General features: G+C 44.8%; 1 protein-coding gene across 4 annotated transcripts in view; it reads left to right on the top strand.

Annotated features, from left to right (window-relative positions):
- LOC138647688 (6-phosphofructo-2-kinase/fructose-2,6-bisphosphatase 4-like) overlaps window positions 1–19,076 on the top strand; it is a 76,647-nt gene that overhangs the window by 40,777 nt on the left and 16,794 nt on the right. For 2 of the 4 annotated variants that reach the window (XM_069736885.1, XM_069736886.1), the window contains exons 2-8: window positions 5,171–5,287; window positions 6,218–6,314; window positions 7,959–8,025; window positions 8,339–8,413; window positions 10,418–10,474; window positions 11,653–11,774; window positions 14,308–14,515. In XM_069736885.1, the coding sequence (XP_069592986.1) occupies window positions 5,171–5,287; window positions 6,218–6,314; window positions 7,959–8,025; window positions 8,339–8,413; window positions 10,418–10,474; window positions 11,653–11,774; window positions 14,308–14,515 (743 nt within the window). Of the gene's footprint in view, window positions 1–990; window positions 1,183–5,170; window positions 5,288–6,217; window positions 6,315–7,958; window positions 8,026–8,338; window positions 8,414–10,417; window positions 10,475–11,652; window positions 11,775–14,307; window positions 14,516–19,076 lie in introns of those variants that run through there. The other 2 variants (XM_069736882.1, XM_069736884.1) reach the window with 2 other exon arrangements.

Genomic DNA, 19,076 nt, shown 5'->3' with positions numbered 1-19,076 from the left:
AAGTGGCTTTACCTGGGGAATGCGGCACCTGTAGCCCATTTCCTGCACACGCCTGTGCACGGTGGCTCTGGATGTTTCCACACCAGACTCAGTCCACTGCTTCCTCAGGTTCCCCAAGGTCTGGAATCGGTCCTTCTCCACAATCTTCCTCAGGGTCCGGTCTCCTCTTCTCGTTGTACAGCGTTTTCTGCCACATTGTTTCCTTCCAACAGACTTACCATTGAGGTGCCTTGATACAGCACTCTGGGAACAGCCTATTTGTTGAGAAATTTCTTTCTGGGTCTTACCCTCTTGCTTGAGGGTGTCAATGATGGCCTTCTTGACATCTGTCAGGTCGCTAGTCTTACCCATGATGGGGGTTTTGAGTAATGAACCAGGCAGGGAGTTTATAAAAGCCTCAGGTATCTTTTGCATGTGTTTAGAGTTAATTAGTTGATTCAGAAGATTAGGGTAATAGGTCGTTTAGAGAACCTTTTCTTGATATGCTAATTTATTGAGACAGGTTTTTTGGGTTATCAGGAGTTGTATGCCAAAATCATCAGTATTAAAACAATAAAAGACCTGACAAATTTCAGTTGGTGGATAATGAATCTATAATATATGAAAGTTTAATTGTAATCATTACATTATGGTAAATAATGAAATTTAACACTATATGCTAATTTTTTGAGAAGGACCTGTATTGGGCAGTGCTTGTGCACCCATTGGGGCTTACATTGGTTGGGTGCACTCTGCTCATACTATAAATGGGGGTCTGCATGGCATTTCTTTACAGTAATCCTCTATACCATATGACATAAAATTTATATGCGAGTTTTTTTTATCTAATAATTTACTGTAGCTTTTTTTTTTTTTTCATGATGGACAGCATGTAGCTGCTCTTAGCTGCTCTGATATGACAATGAGAAGGGATGAGGATTGTGCGCGTCTTCTAGGAGAGTTACGGCAGACAGTAGTGGGAGGTGCGCCCGTCCATGAGACTCTGCGGTAGCTGTGGGCGGGGCGCCGGTCAGCTCACTGATCAGGATCTGTATGTCCGGCTCGGCGCTGCTGACTCCTGCGCGGTGCCGGTACCGGCAGACATGGCGGACTGTCCCCGGGAGCTCACACAGAACCCTCTGAAGAAGATCTGGGTGCCGTATAACAATGGCCGTCCCGTGCAGCACACCGCGCAGAGGAGAGGTAAGCGGCGCAGTCCCGGGCAGCGCTGCAGTGCGGGCTCCATGTGATGGCGCTGCAGAGGGGCACAGCGCCCGGCACAGACCCTGCTGCTGCCCACGTGTCACCTGCGGACCGCTATTAACCCCCTGTCTCCCCATCACCTGTGCCGGCATCTCTGGTGACGCAGCAGCTCCGGCTCCGCAGTCACATCCCAGGCCCTCCACTAAAATGCGTCCGCAACTTTGTAGCCGAGCAGCAGAACTTCATCCGTCATCGCTGCCCCGAGGGGCTGAGTGTGGCCCCCAGAAGCTGCCCCTGTGCGGTCATAGGGCGGCATTACTGATCAGCGGGGTTATACCGGGGTCCGGGGAGATAATGGGGGTATTGGCATCGTGTCCAGTAACACAGGTATCACCGAGCGCTACATCTGGCCCTCCCCCTCAGAATGAACCCCGTCCGCCAGGATGCCCCCGCTACCTGTGATGGCGGTTTGCTTGCGAGATACATTGTGACATAATGTTGCAATAAGGAGGCAGAGATCTGATGGCTTTTTTTTTTTTTTTTTTTTGCTATACAGTACAGATCAAAAGTTTGGACACACCTTCTCTTTTAAAGATTTTTCTGTATTTTCATGACTATGAAAATTGTACATTCACACTGAAGGCATCAAAACTATGAATTAACACACGTGGAATTATATACTTAACAAAAAAGTGTGAAACAACTGAAATTATGTCTTATATTCTAGGTTCTTCAAAGTAGCCACCTTTTGCTTTGATGACTGCTTTGCACACTCTTGGCATTCTCTTGATGAGCTTCAAGAGGTAGTTACTGGGAATGGTCTTCCAACAATCTTGAAGGAGTTCCCAGAGATGCTTAGCACTTGTTGGCCCTTTTGCCTTCACTCTGCGGTCCAGCTCACCCCAAACCATCTCGATTGGGTTCAGGTCTGGTGACTGTGGAGGCCAGGTCATCTGGGGTAGCTCCCTATCACTCTCCTTCTTGGTCAAATAGCCCTTAAACAGCCTGGAGGTGTGTTTGGGGTCATTGTCCTGTTGAAAAATAAATGATGGTCCAACTAAACGCAAACCGGATGGAATAGCATGCCGCTGCAAGATGCTGTGGTAGCCATGCTGGTTCAGTATGCCTTCAATTTTAAATAAATCCCCAACAGTGTCACCAGCAAAGCACCCCCACACCATCACACGTCCTCCTCCATGCTTCATGGTGGGAACCAGGCATGTAGAGTCCATTCATTCACCTTTTCTGCGTCGCACAAAGACACGGTGGTTGGAACCAAAGATCTCAAATTTGGACTCATCAAACCAAAGCACAGTTTTCCACTGGTCTAATGTCCATTCCTTGTGTTCTTTAGCCCAAACAAGTCTCTTCTGCTTGTTGCCTGTCCTTAGCAGTGGTTTCCTAGCAGCTATTTTACCATGAAGGCCTGCTGCACAAAGTCTCCTCTTAACAGTTGTTGTAGAGATGTGTCTGCTGCTAGAGCTCTGTGTGGCATTGACCTGGTCTCTAATCTGAGCTGCTGATAACCTGCGATTTCTGAGGCTGGTGACTCGGATAAACTTATCCTCAGAAGCAGAGGTGACTCTTGGTCTTTCTTTCCTGGGGCGGTCCTCATGTGAGCCAGTTTCTTTGTAGTGCTTGATGGTTTTTGCCACTGCACTTGGGGACACTGTTTCAAAGTTTTCCCAATTTTTCAGACTGACTGACCTTCATTTCTTAAAGTAATGATGGCCACTCATTTTTCTTTACTTAGCAGCTTTTTTCTTGCCATAATACAAATTCTAACAGTCTATTCAGTAGGACTATCAGCTGTGTATCCACCAGACTTCTGCTCAACACAACTGATGGTCCCAACCCCATTTATAAGGCAAGAAATCCCACTTATTAAACCTGACAGGACACACCTGTGAAGTGAAAACCATTCCTGGTGACTACCTCTTGAAGCTCATCAAGAGAATGCCAAGAGTGTGCAATATGCAAATTGTCTCTTCTGAGTAAAAGAGGACTTAAACTCTATAGCGCCCTGTTGGAAGTAGCAATCCTACAAGTCACAATCAACCCCTTAACAAGTCATGCAATATGACTTAGGATAAAAGCCAAATCAGTATCTCAATTCGCAGACACGGTGTTTCGGGCTGTTGGCCCTTGTCAGTGCGAAGCATGAGAACTGAAGAGTGTGCAAAGCAGTCATCAAAGCAAAAGGTGGCTACTTTGAAGAACCTAGAATATAAGACATAATTTCAGTTGTTTCACACTTTTTTGTTAAGCATATAATTCCACATGTGTTACTTCATAGTTTTGATGCCTTCAGTGTGAATGTACAATTTTCATAGTCATGAAAATACAGAAAAATATTTAATTGAGAAGTGTGTCCAAACTTTTGCTCTACTGTAAATAATTCTCACACTTTTTTGCTATTTGGCCTCGCTCCCACTTGCGATTAAATCAGCCGAATGAGATTGCATTCGTACAAATTTAATCCTATGTTTCTGTTCTCGGGTGTTTTTTTTTTTTTTTTTTTTTAAATACATATAGACAATTTTTTTTTCCTGCTCTGATTACACAGGAAAAAAACACAGCACGCGGCAACTGCCTGCTGAATGCGGAACCCATACAAGTCTATGGGTGCGTGTGAAACATGTCACTGCACTCGGATGTCACCCGAATGCAGTGCTATTCCCGCCGGCAGCAGAGGAGATGCTGATCACCCTCGCAGCAGAGTGTCATTAGCATCTTGCATCCGATGTAATACTAGTGGGACCCCCGGCCTTACAGTTGTGTTCAGTGACACTTCCTCAGGCCATGTAAACTTGTCTTACTGTTCCTGCAGACCTGAGGCAGATGCATGGGCTGTTACGTGATCGTAGGTGGTCTGTCATCTCCTAAATTGCTGCTTTAGTCTCTAGTCTAAATCCCCCCCATGCCCGATGGATAGCTGTCGGCTGGATGATGGTTTGGTCACCAGCTGCGGTATTTCTCCTGGCACCTCCATACACAGGAGCGCTGCTGTAATATCCTGACAGAGGATATTCCAGGATCCTTCTCCCCCTTGACATCATCTATCAAGGGGGCCCCATGCACATTAGACTGTCGGCCTATTTCATCAGTATCAGTGGGTTTTGATGGAGACCCTAAAAGGTCTACAGGACAACATTGAGTGTTTTTTAATCACCAGCCCCCTTCTAGAGATTTTGGGGTGCTCCTAGGACCACAAACTGCTGGCAAGGAGCAGACACTTGTTCTCTTGGCAGAATTGCTGGTCACCGCTCTGAAGACCAACGTACGCATGAGATGAACCTTGTCCTGACTTGAGGACCATCTGCTGTGTATGGGGCCTCCTGACTCTGGTGGGTGATATTCCAATGACCGATCCTCTTGTCCTCAGGAGATAGAGGAGTCTGACAGCGGTAGTGTCTCCCCCATATGGAATACACATGAATGCTGGGCCATGCACCCATTAGATGTTGGTTGAATTCTCATTGGGCCGACCATGAATTGCAGCACCAAGGCCCTTACCTGTCAGTTACCACCATTGCCCTCATCATATGGTGTTCAATGCAGTTTTCCTTAGTGGAAAAACCACTCAAGATGACACCCAATTGCATCTATACTGGCAAGATTGAATGAAGGCGGTCTCGCTTAGTGACATCTGACTCTTGTGAATAGGGGGCAGCTCCTTCTGGCCTGATGCCCACCATGCTTACTCACTTGGCAGATGTTTATGGAGGAAACATGGCTGTTTGGAATATCCCATTGTCATGTAAGGCTTTGTGTACACTTTTTTTTTCTAGGAGATTTTGGAGTAGAAACTAAGTGGAAGCCCTCCAAATTTCAACTCCTCGAAAACTTTGCGTTTATGCTCCAAAAAACTGTGCGCGCCCATAGCCTAACATATGTGGCTTTCAATGGCTCCTTCCAATACAACTTGTTTTTTTGACTAAAATATCATTTTTACATCTGATTGATTTTTATTTTTTATTTTTTTCAGTATGCATGACCAATTGCCCTACTCTTATTGTTATGGTGGGTCTCCCTGCCCGAGGCAAGACTTATATCTCCAAGAAATTGACTCGCTATCTCAACTGGATCGGAGTTCCAACCAAAGGTAAGTGTCTAATGTGAGCGTGAATGAAGTCCCCGTACACAGTAATGGTGGCTGACCATCTACCGTTTAACGAGGGGCTCCCAATTCTTCCCAGTTTGATGCCTGAAAGAGATTGGGTCATTTTGTGAACAAACGCCTGCTCCATTACTATTCCTCGTACAGAACACGTGCACGCTCGCCTGAGGGTGCATGTTCATCATGTCGGGAGAGATTGAATTAGCCTAACGAACGTTCGTAAAGCCCCTAAATAACGTGGTGCACAGGAAGAGCTTTCATGTTAAGGCCAATAAACCAGTTAATATAATACGAAGGCAGTTTGGAGAGCCTGACTTCCCATTTGTCAGCAACTTGCTATTTTCTTTGCTTCACTAAATTGGTTTTTGAAGAGCCTGCTGTCCTGAGGAATGTTATGAGCGTGCAGGAGGCTGTGTGCCCTGGGGCTTCTGGGCCAAGATTGATTGCTATCGACAGCTCCGTTTTTGTTTCTCGAGGGTCCTGACTACTGTTCTCCTTCTTTCATTACTTTGCAGTTTGTTTTTTTGCTCCTCGTTGAGTTTGCATCTATGCTGACTTGCAATAAGTGAGTCCAGCCCTGCACTGACCTGGGGCAAAGTCAGACCGCATCCAGCCAGCGATATCCACCATATAGGAGAGCAGCTGTCCAGTGCCGGACCCCCATAGGGCTTTCATAAGTGGGTCAATAGCGGCCATTTTCATAGTCGACCTTCCTGCTATGACTGCATGTGACCCACGGCTCGTCTACTTAATACTAGGACCTTGCTGGCGTGGCCTCTGACCCCTGACCAAGGGCCGTTCATTGGGTTTTTTGCATATGGGTTTATATATAGGGCCCATTATTTTTCATGTATTAAATGAGTGTTTGTTTGGTAATTGCTGCTTTTGTTTTTTTTCCACCCTTTTCTGTTGCAGAGTTTAATGTCGGGCAGTACCGCAGGGATCTTGTCAAGTCTTTCAGGTCATTTGAGTTTTTCCTTCCAGATAATGAAGAAGGCCAGAAAATGCGGAAGTGAGTGCATTTTTTTTTTTTAAACAACATAATCATATAGTAAAAGCTTAATTGTTCATATAGTAAAAACATAAAAGGGGTGGTTTGAATGTCTGTTTAATGATGCAGTATACCTTAATGAAAAAGTCCCTGTCATTCCTTCTGTACTCAAATAGTAAAATATATACATGTCCTGTTTGATGCTTCATTTCAGAATCCGAAATGCATTCTGCATTACTCAAATGAGTCGTCATCAGGGGGTAGAGGCTGCAGTCACTGTTGCAGCTTCTGTCCCCACCCTGTAATGAAGTGTCATCAGTGACCCTCGTTTCAGGAGCTGGGCTAGACCCTGCTCTTCCGAGCATGCATTGGTTGTCGATTCCGATGTAGGACCTTGTCTCTGCAATATGCACAGTGACAGTGCACCCCCTCACCGGGTCTTATCAGAAGTGACTCGCCAGCAAAGCAGCGCACTGTCAATGCACATTGTGAAGAGAGAGCGAGCAGAGACCAATCCCTCTCCCCGTGAGTGACATCACTTCTCTTCAGAACCGGTGAGGGAGCGCACTGTCACTATGTACTAGTAAGAATATTGCACAGTGCATAGTGAGCATACGTTAGAATTGACAACTGACGCATGCTCAGTAGAACAGGGACTAGCCCAGTCCTTGCAATGGACTTCACTGATGACAACACGTTTCAGTATCCCAGCATGCACTGGGATTCTCAAAGTCCCATCAAATAGGACGTATTGTAAAAAGTAAAGCAGTTAGGTGGTGGTGTGAGGGAGGGATGGGGAATGCTCAATGAAAGTATATTAGAATATAAGTAGATTGTGACATTTAGGATTAAAATTAATTTTATGAAGTTGTTTGTGAGAATTCTGGCAGAAATCGCCTTCAAACTTCTCAACATTTTTGCACAAAAACTTAGCGACTTTTGCTGTATTCACACCAGTCCCAGCCAGCTTCTCCGAAATTGTAGCTGCGGTGAGGCACGGCTAATCTCCCCTGTGTGATTCATCAAAATTTCCACCACTTTAGGTGCAATTAGCTGAATGCTCATGGCGTTGTGCTAATGCTCAGTGCAGCGTATTTAACCCGTTAATGCTCCATGATATAGATTACTGTTTAGTGCGGGTTACTTGGTGCCCCATGAGTGATTTCCATATTCTATCCGACTGATCAGTGGCAGGAGCACGGCTCACACAGTCCGGTTTCTGGATCTTTTGCTGTCATGGTCATCAGCTACAGATTAGATCCTATAATCCAGTACGTTCGGACTTGGAGAGACTAATGAGATGATTTCTCGTTCGTGTCATTAGGGGACACAGAGGCTGTACACTGTAACTCCACTAGGGGGGGACGCTAAGTGTTTGCTATACTACTCACTGGTGCCGCATTCATGTTATTGATGCACGACTTTGCTTTGTACGAAGTTGCTGGACCTTAAGCCAGAAGATGCCAGAAATGTCTTCTCCCGAAGCCTCGAGCCCCCCCTGTGCTGTGACCCAGATTACAGACAAAGCCGCCTCTGTCCTCACTCTGGGACCCTCTACTTACCAAGTCTGCCCCGTCTGTTGACAATACACTCACTATTTTATATGCAGGTCTTCGTGTGTATATGCACATTTCATTATTATTACTTTCCTCTACTTCTCTACAGACAATGTGCCTTACTGGCTTTAAACGATGTGAAGAAATATCTGGCAGACGAAGGTGGACATGTAGCCGTAAGTATCTATGCACGCCATGGCAGTAACTAACCTTTACGAGTTTTCTTTTTTCTTTAGGTTTATAACTTTAAATGATATTTAATGTAAAGATGAGAAGAAGGCAGTTAAGTGATGTGAGTGAAGAGGGTTCCAGCCTTCATATGAAGGGGTTGTCCGAATAGTGGAAAACCCTTTTAAATGACAATGATCCTGTTGGCATTCCACTGTTAATCATTGATACTGACAGCGACGCATGGAAATGGTTAATTACTTATAACAAACTATAAACTTACGCTTAAAGCTTGTAATTTTGTTTTCCCACCCCCTGCAGGTTTTTGATGCGACAAACACAACTCGGGAGCGACGGGAAACGATCCTTAAATTTGCTGATCAGCACGGCTTCAAAGTAAGCGCTTTTGTTAAGTGTCATACAACATGAACGTCTTGGGCACAACAGCAGAATCGGAATTTCCTGTACAATGTAACAGCTGATAAGATTTGATCCTGCCATTTTCTGTGAATTGCAGTAAACCTATGTTTTTTCAGATCTGCATTCCGAATCTACCTGACTTAGTCCCAATACACATTAGAGAAAATCCTTGTACCTGTCGATTATCGATGGGATCAGCTGACCATCCTTTTTGACTCTTGCCCAACAGATCATCAGTAGAATAGGACAGCATCCAAACTTGAGTGAAGCAAAAAAATTTTTTTTTTATTCTGCCAAAAACAGTCCACTGTTTCGACAATACCAGTCTTAACCAAGCGTGCTTCATAAAGACTACTGTTCTACTGATGATTAATTTATCTAAGGCTACTTTCACACACTAGCGTCGGTACGGGGCCGTCGCCGTGCGTCGGCCCGACGCAAACTGCGAAAAAAATAAACGGGGGCAGCGGATGCAGTTTTACAGCGCATCCGCTGCCCCATTGTAAGGTCCGGGGAGGAGGGAGCGGAGTTCTGGCCGCGCATGCGCGGTCGGAAATGGCGGACACGACGCACAAAAAAAAAAGTTACATGCAACGTTTTTTTGTGCCGACGGTCCGCGAAAACACGACGCATTCGTCATGTGGCCATGCGTCGCAATGCGTCGCTAATGCAGGTCTATGGAGAAAAAACGCATCCTGCAATCACGTTTGCAGGACGCATTTTTTTCTCCAAAACGACGCATTGCGATGTACAGCAAACAACGCTAGTGTGAAAGTATCCTTAGTGGCGTCCTTAGACATTGGGACGACCTGGTTCCTGGAAGTCCTTAGAGTGCTTCGATTCACTTTCTACTTTCGATGGTCTTGCCCAACAGATGTCTTGGCCATCAAGGATCTGACTGTTGGCATTTCAAAGGCTGATCTTTTTGTTTCGAGGGACTTTACGTAGCTGCCAGAGGTTTCTGATATTCTTTTTTTTTTTTTCCCATGGAAAACATGCTACTGTGAATGCGGGTAATCAGAAGAGATGGCTGTCTGCCAGAAGAATAGGTCTACAGCTGTTTTTATGTGTGGCCATATAGACATACATTAGAGCAGCAAGGAAGTGCAAAGAGGAGGAACAAGGGACTCCAGACCCTCCGTTTAGTCTCCCAACTGTGGGACATTTATCATTGATGGGTGAATAAACGTCTGTTTGTGGGACAACCCCAAGCCGTACAGTAAAGCCCCCCACCCAATGCACCTTAGACTAATGTTGGCCGCATCCTTGATATCGAAGGGTTTGACCAACACTCTATTGTATGCCTTCCAACTGATTGTTGCGAGAGAATGTGGATGGCACATCTATGGTTTCGGATTGGCAGCTCTCTAATTAGAGCACGTGGCCGAACAAGCGCTTCTGTGTATGGGAGAGATGGCCAAGATGGCTACCAACCGAACAATCAGCTGAAGTGTCATGTAGCCAACAGCCGTCTAATGTCTATGGGGGTAAAGTGTAAGGCGATGTCTTAGTAATGACCTCACATCTATATCTTCATATAAAGCTAAACCTACACGTTAACCCCATGACCAGATGGCTCGATTACTACGTGTGCTTATTGTCCCTGCTCGGTGCCTACAGAAACTTTATCTAACTGGTTTGCTTTGTCTTTCCCTGCACTTCGCTTTACTCCTAATCAACTCTTTCATCAAACCATTGAAAAATGTATCCGTTTTCCGTTTGCAGCAGCGAAACAATTCCTTTTGTAGTCCCGATTATCACAGCTATTAGAATGGACGTGGCTTGTCCATGGAGATTGTATTAGCCAGATGGCGGTGCTGAATGAGAACCAATGCCAGCCCTGGACCCCTATAAGTTCCATTTGTATAGATATATATTATGTACTTTTAATCCAGTAGTACAGACAGGTGTTCGCATTAGAAATCTGCAGGAAAATACCCACGTCTTATAATTTATTTCTCATTTCATGTGCACCCGAAGACTTTCTTTGTGGAATCTGTGTGCGTGGATCCAGAAGTTATAGCTGAAAACATTGTGGTAAGCCGGACCTTCCAATTCATCCATCATGCACTACTCGATCATATTAAAATATGTTTAACATATTCAGTAATTGCACAAAACAATCACGATAAACTCTCAAAGCTTCAATTATCTTATCAATATGGTTTGTTAAAAATCAGCAGTACAAAAAAGCTGCATCATGTGAATATAAGAATAAGCAAAAGAAAGGATGATACACTAGTCAGAATTAATATACAAAATATACATTTTAATATTAAAATATGAATTAACTGGTGAGGGGGAGAAGGGATATATCAAAATTGTCAGACAATGTACTATAAAAGATGGAGGTGCATTACCCTGCGTAGGTGGCAGTCGATTATATATACATAGTACCCTCCTGTGTACAATATATTATTTCAATCAATATGTCGCTTTTGATAAAAAGTATAAACACAAATCACTAGAACATTAAAGATCCCTGTGCCAAGATAGCTGCTGACCACTATTGAGCATGCAAATGTGCGAGCGTCATAATAATCATATGGCAGCTTAGGCCTCTTTCACACTTCCGTCTTTTCTGTCCCGTCGAAATCGGTCAAGTTTTGAAAAAACAGGATCCTGCAAATTTTTCTGCAGGATCCTGTTTTTTCCCATAGACTTGTATTAGCGACGGATGGCCATCCGTTTCATCCGCCGTGCACTGGATCCATCGGAAAATATCGGTCTGTCGGGCAGAAAACGTTTTTTCTGCACGTTGGAAAATCGCTTAGCGACGGATCGTGATCTGTCCGTCGTCGGCTATAATGGAAGCCTATGGACGCAGGATCTCTCGCTGACCGTCACACACTGGAATCCAGCGACGTATCACGTTTTTTCACTCTGAGCATGTCCGGAAGATCTCTCACTCTCGATCTCCCTCTCGATCTCTTGATCTCCCTCTCTCGACCTCCCACATATACCCATGCATGCTTGGTTTGCCTGAGCATGCATTTGTCTTGCATGGACAAGTAGAGGAAGTGGCTGCGAGACATCTCTAGGGCGGCTTCTCTCTCAGGGGAACCAAAGGATTGGGCATTGAAATTTTAAAGGCCACATACACCTTGAATTGGGTTTTTTTTTTTTTTGCTTTTTTATGGTTTATGATCATTTTCTGCTGTGCTGTTACTTGATAAACCTTTTGAGTCACTGTCTGTATTTCCTTTGCAATTTAGCAAGTGAAGTTGGGCAGCCCGGACTATTTGAACTGCACCAACGAGGAGGCCACGGATGATTTCATGAAGAGGATAGAGTGCTACAAGAATTCCTATCAGCCGCTGGATGAGAACTATGACAAGTATGTCAATTCTACGTAAACCTATTACTTTTCCACAACAAACTGTTTATGGTCACACTTTTTGTTTTCACTAATTAAAAGCTGCGTTCTACAGTACCAGCAAAAGCTGAGATTTCAGCAATCTCATGCACACCGTTTTTTTTTTCCTGGCTGAATTGGAAAATTGCAGCATGTCTCTTTCAGCGTTTTTGCATCGAAAGCAATGAGTAAGTGCAAAAACGCAGCAAAAAACGCAGGTATCAGGTATCGCTGTGCTTAGTGCCGCCAAAAGAACTGAGAGCAGGATGCGAAACACATTTATTTTTTTAGATTCTCTTCCCTCCCCCCCCCCCAGTTTAAACCATAATGTTTTGGTCTCCCTCACCTGAGAATATGGGAGTTAGGATTAGTACAGTTTAGTTAAATTAGGCATATATGTAAAGTAAATATCGGTCAGCCCTCGAGTTGGTCAGGCATTGTTCAATTTCACACCTTGGTTGGTCAAAGTAAACCGTGTCCTACAAACTCAAAGCTCTGCCAATGTCTTAAGGTACCTTCACACTAAACGACTTACCAACGATCACGACCAGCGATACGACCTGGCCGTGATCGTTGGTAAGTCGTTGTGTGGTCGCTGGGGAGCTGTCACACAGACAGCTCTCTCCAGCGACCAACGATCAGGGAAACAACTTCGGCATCGTTGAAACTGTCTTCTACGATGCTGAAGTCCCCGGGTAACCAGGGTAAACATCGGGTTACTAAGTGCAGCGCTCTTGCCGAAAGCAGTTTTAACCCTGTGGACACCGGGGGTTGTGACAGACATCAGAATGTGAGTATGTACTGTTTTTTTTTTTAACTTTTACAATGGTAACCAGGGTAAATATCGGGTTACTAAGCGCAGCCCTGCGTAGGGGGGAAAAGACATGCCCCCTGACAAACTACAGGTAGGAAAGGCAAATTCTAAAAACGAATAGTTCAGCGTTGGCAGGGACCCTAACTAAAAGAGCCACCTTGACATAATGCAGCATTAAGCTGGAGTCACACATAACGATATCGTTAACGATATCGTTGCAACGTCACGCTTTTGGTGACGTAGCAACGATCCCACTAACTATCTCGTTATGTGTGACAGCGACCAACGATCAGGCCCCTGCTGGGAGATCGTTGATCGTTGGGGAATGATCAGGACCATTTTTTGGTCGCTGATCACCCGCTGTCATCGCTGGATCGGCGTGTGTGACGCCGATCCAGCGATGTGTTCACTGGTAACCAGGGTAAACATCGGGTTACTAAGCGCAGGGCCGCGCTTAGTAACCCGATATTTACCCTGGTTACCATTGTAAAAGTTAAAAAAAAAAACAAACACTGCATACTTACATTCCGGTGTCTGTCGTGTCCCTCGCAGTCACCTTCCCTGCACTGTGTAAGCGCCGGCCGTAAAGCAGAGCGTACATACTCACATTCTGATGTCTGTCACGTCCCCCGGCGTCCACAGGGTTAAAATTGCTTTCGGCAGGAGCGCTGCTAATGTGTCAGCGCCGGCCGTAAAGCAGAGCACAGCGGTGACGTCACCGCTGTTACTGCCGGCGCTGACAGTCAGTGCAGGGAAACTCTCGGCAGCAGCGCGTGCATTAGCAGCGCTCTTGCTGAAAGCAGTTTTAACCCCGTGGACGCCGGCTGGGGACGTGACAGACATCAGAATGTGAGTATGTAGTGTTTTGTTTTTTTTTTTACTTTTACAATGGTAACCAGGGTAAATATCGGGTTACTAAGCGCGGCCCTGCACTTAGTAACCCGATGTTTACCCGGGTGCTGCAGGGGGACTTCGGCATCGTTGAAGACCGTTTCAACGATGCCGAAGTCGTTCCCCGGATCGTTGGTCGCTGGAGAGAGCTGTCTGTGTGACAGCTCCCCAGCGACCACACAACGACTTGCCAACGATCACGGCCAGGTCGTATCGCTGGTGGTGATCGTTGGTAAGTCGTTTAGTGTGACTAAAGCTTTAGTGCTGCAAAGGTGGCTCTTTTAGTTAAAACCGCCTGGGGGGGGGGGGGGGGTGACAGGTTCCCTTTAAGTCACTTAACTCAGAACAGGACCTGAATGACCCTGGACACAAATGAAGACTGCTATCGCTAAGTATAATAATGCACCTTCATTACATAGATACTTAGGGTTATGAAACGCAAATTGTTGGGATAGATTCATTAAAAAGGCAATGTTATAGAGCATGCCCTTCTGTAGATGGAGCCCAATGTATTGGGGTGTAAATACGGAATTACACTTCCCACTGCTTTCACCAGAGATGTATAGGAGAGCAATCCAAAATATTAATGTACTATGCACAAATGGGAGACATCCCCTAATATACAGCATGTATCCCCTTTCTGATTCTCTGCAGGCCCTGCCGGCAGTACATAGGCTCCTATAGTCTGTATCTACAGGGCACTGACTGATCACACGCTGTCATAAATGGGAAATCTCTGCACAGCATTGTAAATTGTGACCTTTTATGAAATAACGAGTTAATTTTTTTTTTTTTTTTTTTTTTTTGCAGGGAGCTGTCCTACATTAAAATTATGGACGTTGGCCGCAGATATTTAGTTAATCGTGTCTTGGATCATATCCAGAGCCGGATTGTCTACTACCTCATGAATATTCATGTGACCCCACGATCCATCTATATGTGCCGGCACGGGGAGAGCGAACTGAATGTCAACGGACGTATTGGAGGGGACTCTGGCCTGTCTCGCCGAGGGAAGGAGGTGACGTGAAATGGTGTCCTGTAATACTCCCCATACCAATTCCTGGTGCTTCATTGCCCCAGCTTCCGATGTCCCCTGCCGGTCTCTCTTGTTGACGACCTGTCCACAGCATTACAGCCAGTAGCGCTCATGCCATGAAGTTGAGCACAATTGTTGAGCTCAATTTTTGGCTGCAGCGATGAGATGTCAGCACTGCAGACCATAACGTACAGTGTAAGCAGCGGAGACTCAATGCTGGACCTGGAGAGGGGGAGTAAACCACAGTTGTTAATAAATAAATTAAGAAAGCTGCAGCCTGGGTACAGTGCTTTTATGGAAAGCCCCTTTAATGGTGTCAGGGTGTAGGACAATGGAGAGATGTCTTTAGGAAACCTAAATAATGGTGGCAGTTGCATTGATCCGGTAAGGAATTACTCAGTTTATTTTACACCCATCTAAATCTTTTTAGGACCAGGGCAAAAAGGGCTGACAAGAGAAAGTGGGCCTGCGGTTTACTAGCGGCACAGTCCCATAATCCTAGCGATCTGACAGTTTTGCGCTGGTCGCATTAGAATTAGGAAAGTTTTTTAGTATGTTTGATTTTGAGAAGATAAAAAATAAAGATGATTGCTGAAGAGTAAATGCATCAGAGATGTGTGCTGGTCACTGACAGTTCTGTATCTTGGCTGATCTGCTGTTAATTGCAGTATACAGTACATTATCTCAGCCAGCTGTTATACGGTCCTCGGAGGGTCCAGTTTTATGGTCCTGAGCAAAGGGCGCCTGGTACAGGTAAATATGATGGTTATGAATGTCTGCAGGACCGGCCACATTGAGATTTCTCCTCCTTAGGGAGATAGTACAGTTTGTTTTGCAAGGTGGAAGTCAATGGCTGTCGGCCAAGGTTGTTGGATTAACCCTGTGTAATGGAGCAATGTGCACCGACTGCAAAGGTCGCGTATAGCCAAGGCAAGCTAGAAAATCCACCTGTACCTAAAAGTAGTGGATTTCTGATGTGTGTATCTAAACACAATATACAAGGCTGGACAATGTAAGAGTTTCTGCAGTTATGGTGGAAATTAACAAACAATAATGAACTAAAATGACAGATGCTCTGCCAAACTATAGGGCTAAAGAGTATAGCCCTTGTGACGGGGGGAGGGAGGATAGTTGCAGGGGGCTTCTAACAAGTTACACCATGGAGTATCGGCAAATAGTTATTCCCAGCGTTTATTACAGGATAGGGGATGGCGTTAAATGTCAGTAATGTCCCATTATTTGGGCAGATCAAAAACACGAATTGTGCTTAAAGGGGGTCTCATGGTTAGAACTTGTGGGACGGTGCTGGGTTACAATAATAAGATATGCTAAGTGGACTTTTTGGTTTCCAACAGCAGAAAAAAGGCAGCACTTACCTGCCCAGATCTTAGAACAAATGCACTACAGGGTGCAGCCAGCCCATAAAGCAAGATGTTGGCAACACAGGTGCAAAATACCGAATCAACAGCCACTCTCCACATACCCACTCTTGGAGGGGGTGACTGCCCAGTATACAATTGCACAATAAAGGTCCACATAGGGCGTTGTTCACACAGACCGTAGACCTTGAGTCTCTAGTGGCTTTGCTATTTAGTTTAGTGTAGGACTCGTAAGCGTGGGGACCCTTGGCGCGGGTTACGAGCTTGCGTATTTTGGCCAAAATATCAACCAATACCTCACTATTTTTGAATATTTTTTGCACTATAATTTTTGGGGTGCAGCCGAGCCCAAACACGTTTGGTCTCGCATGAGGGGTGTTCGCACTGGGATGCATTGAGGGTGTACTGGCCAGCCCGCCTAATCGAAAAGTAGGGGCGTGACTAATAGGCTGTGAACCAGACACTATGCAGTACCATTGTGTGAACAACGCCCTATGTGGACCTTTATTGTGCAATTGTATACTGGGCAGTCACCCCCTCCAGGAGTGGGTATGTGGAGAGTGGCTGTTGATTCGGTATTTTGCACCTGTGTTGCTAACATCTAGCTTTATGGGCTGGCTGCACCCTGTAGTGCATTTGTTCCAAGATCTGGGCAGGTAAGTGTTGCTGCCTTTTTTCTGCTGTTGGAAATTGAATTTTTTGTAGACCTTGAGTCTCTAGTGGCTTTGCTATTTAGTTAAGTGGACTTTTTGGGTTGTTTGTTTTAAGCAATTTTGCTGGTTCCAGCAGTGGGACCCCCAGCAATCAGACCCTTATAACCTCTCCTGTGCTTAGGTGATCATTGTCATTCATGGGGATAGAAAACACCTTAAGTATCCAACTGAGCCACGTGCTTATGGGGTTTGTGTTGAAAGCTCTTCTAAATTCTAGGATGATGAATGAATAAAAAAAACCGATCAAGGCCCTCTTTTAAGAAGCTGTTTTTAATTTAAATGATTATTCCCATATTCATAGGTGGATATTGTAAAAACAAGCACGCTTGCAATTTACTGTTTGTTAAAATTTTCAGCTATTTTTTGGGGGATATTGTCCCTTTATTTTTGTTTTGTTTACAGCTCGTTGCCTTGGAGACCGACCACCTAGCTTGTAAGCACTGTGCTGAAGCTGCCTCGGATTGGAATCTAATGCGAAGCCCCAATGATCCTGGACAGCTTCATTGCAGCCCTTTTTCTATGCTGGCTAGCAGCGGCGGTCGGTCTCCTAGGTAACCAGGCGTTAACAAATGAAACGTGTTACTATCTCAAATGGCTAAAAATTTTAAGAAGCCGTAAATTGCAAAAGTGCTTGTACTGATGATACCCTTGTTATGAAGATTATGTTGTGCTGATGTGGCCAGTAACCCTTTGATGTGCAGTTTTGCACGCAGCGGTGAGAAGTGAGGCGCAGCACCAAACCCATCCGAGGTCTAATCCAATTCAACTGTAGAGATTGGAAAATTATATAGTAGGTGTGCTGCCGCTAGGAATGGTGATGATACGGTAATTAAAATAAATGTTTTTATCGAGGAGTTTTCAAAAATCACAAACCGTTTTTTGGCTCCAGCCGTATGTCTTAATTTAATTACTGTAGATCACCGCCATTCCTAGTGATAATGCACCTACTGTACAATTTTTTTTTTTATTTTTTTTGCTTTTTATAAAGCTGGGCATAGCCTTTTAACAGTTACTTTCTCCTTTTCAGTGTGTGCTGATATTGTGCTTGATCATAAAGGGATTGTACCCAGTTTGGAAGTTCTTCCCTGTCCATAGGCTAGTGTACAACCTCCTTATTGCCGGGGGTCTGACAACACCTCCCAGCTAATATATGATCAGACTATTTTAGAAGTTGAATGTGCTGGGAAACAAAGACTGTAAAAACTGAATGGTCCGTGTAGTTATTTTCTTTTTCTTTTCGCCCCTAAATACATGCATTTAAATAGTGTCCCCATTGGGACCTACCCCATAATATGAACTCTCTGGATGAATAATTTTGTATAGAGATTTGATGCTTCTCAGAACCATGATAAAAGAGGAACATTACTGACATATGTTCCAGGAAGACAGGCACATAAGTATGGCACGTACTATAGAGAAGGAAGTGATTGTGTTATAAATGCTGGTAGACAAGGGATAGAATTGCTAATTGAGCAATGATGAAACTGCATGCATTACATAAGCGCGGCTGTGCAACCGGACGACTAATCTGCCGTAACATCCTCACCCGGTTGTAACACTGTGCTTGGGAACATTTCTTCATTGCGGCATTGCTCAAGGTGGAACTTGCCCCAAAGTAGATGATGTAGACATATTCCCATTTTAGTGAGGCTCTGCGCTGCCCTCTTTATGTAGGCAGACCCTTTTTTTTTTTTTTTTTGTATTAACACAATCCTACAAATTTGCAGTTTGGCTATTGGAGCCTAATAAAAAATGTTAGATCTGGCTTCTTGAAAACAGCAGATTCCTAACTGTTCCACGGAATCTAGTAGAAGTACCAACAGGAGAGATCATGGCAGCAATCTGGAAATTCCAGGTGGTCGCAGCCTTACAGCTTAACATAGCCAAGTACGGAGCCGGACTAGTCAGGGCTGTGGGCAAAACTTATCAGTGGGCCCCCAAAATTTTAGTGTGTTTAGTTGTCTTAATAGAAATAATACTATGTAATGACCAAGCCCGACATTACCACCATGTAGTGATGGATACCTGTCCGGTTTGATTGTATAAGATTACAATAGTTGTATGTAGTAACTTACAGCTGATATTCTTTTTGATGGAGTCATTCACATTCACCGTCTTTTTCCATCTGGCCCAGACCGACATGACAACTTCTCCAGCCAGGACCTATCTCCAGAGTTTGCAACGTGTTTGAGTTATTACATTTCTATACCCCTCCTTACCTATTCCAAACTCTCTCTCCCATCCTGCTGCCCCTATAAAAAGTAATGATTGCCCCAGGGTCCAGCACTGAGTCTCTGCTGATGCTCCCGGTGTCTGCGGCACTGACATTGCGTCTTCTGCGGCTTATGCTGTCAACTTAAGCTGAGCCGGTGCACTGACTGTCAAAACAGCGCTGGAGACAATAACCGGTACCGGGATTCGTGAGACTCTGCACCCGACTGAAAGAGGATA

Source organism: Ranitomeya imitator, chromosome 8 (genome assembly GCF_032444005.1).
Source record: "Ranitomeya imitator isolate aRanImi1 chromosome 8, aRanImi1.pri, whole genome shotgun sequence".
Classification (NCBI taxonomy): Eukaryota; Metazoa; Chordata; class Amphibia; order Anura; family Dendrobatidae; genus Ranitomeya; species Ranitomeya imitator.
Note: the sequence above shows the minus strand (reverse complement) of the source record. Positions and strands in the feature narration are given on the sequence as shown.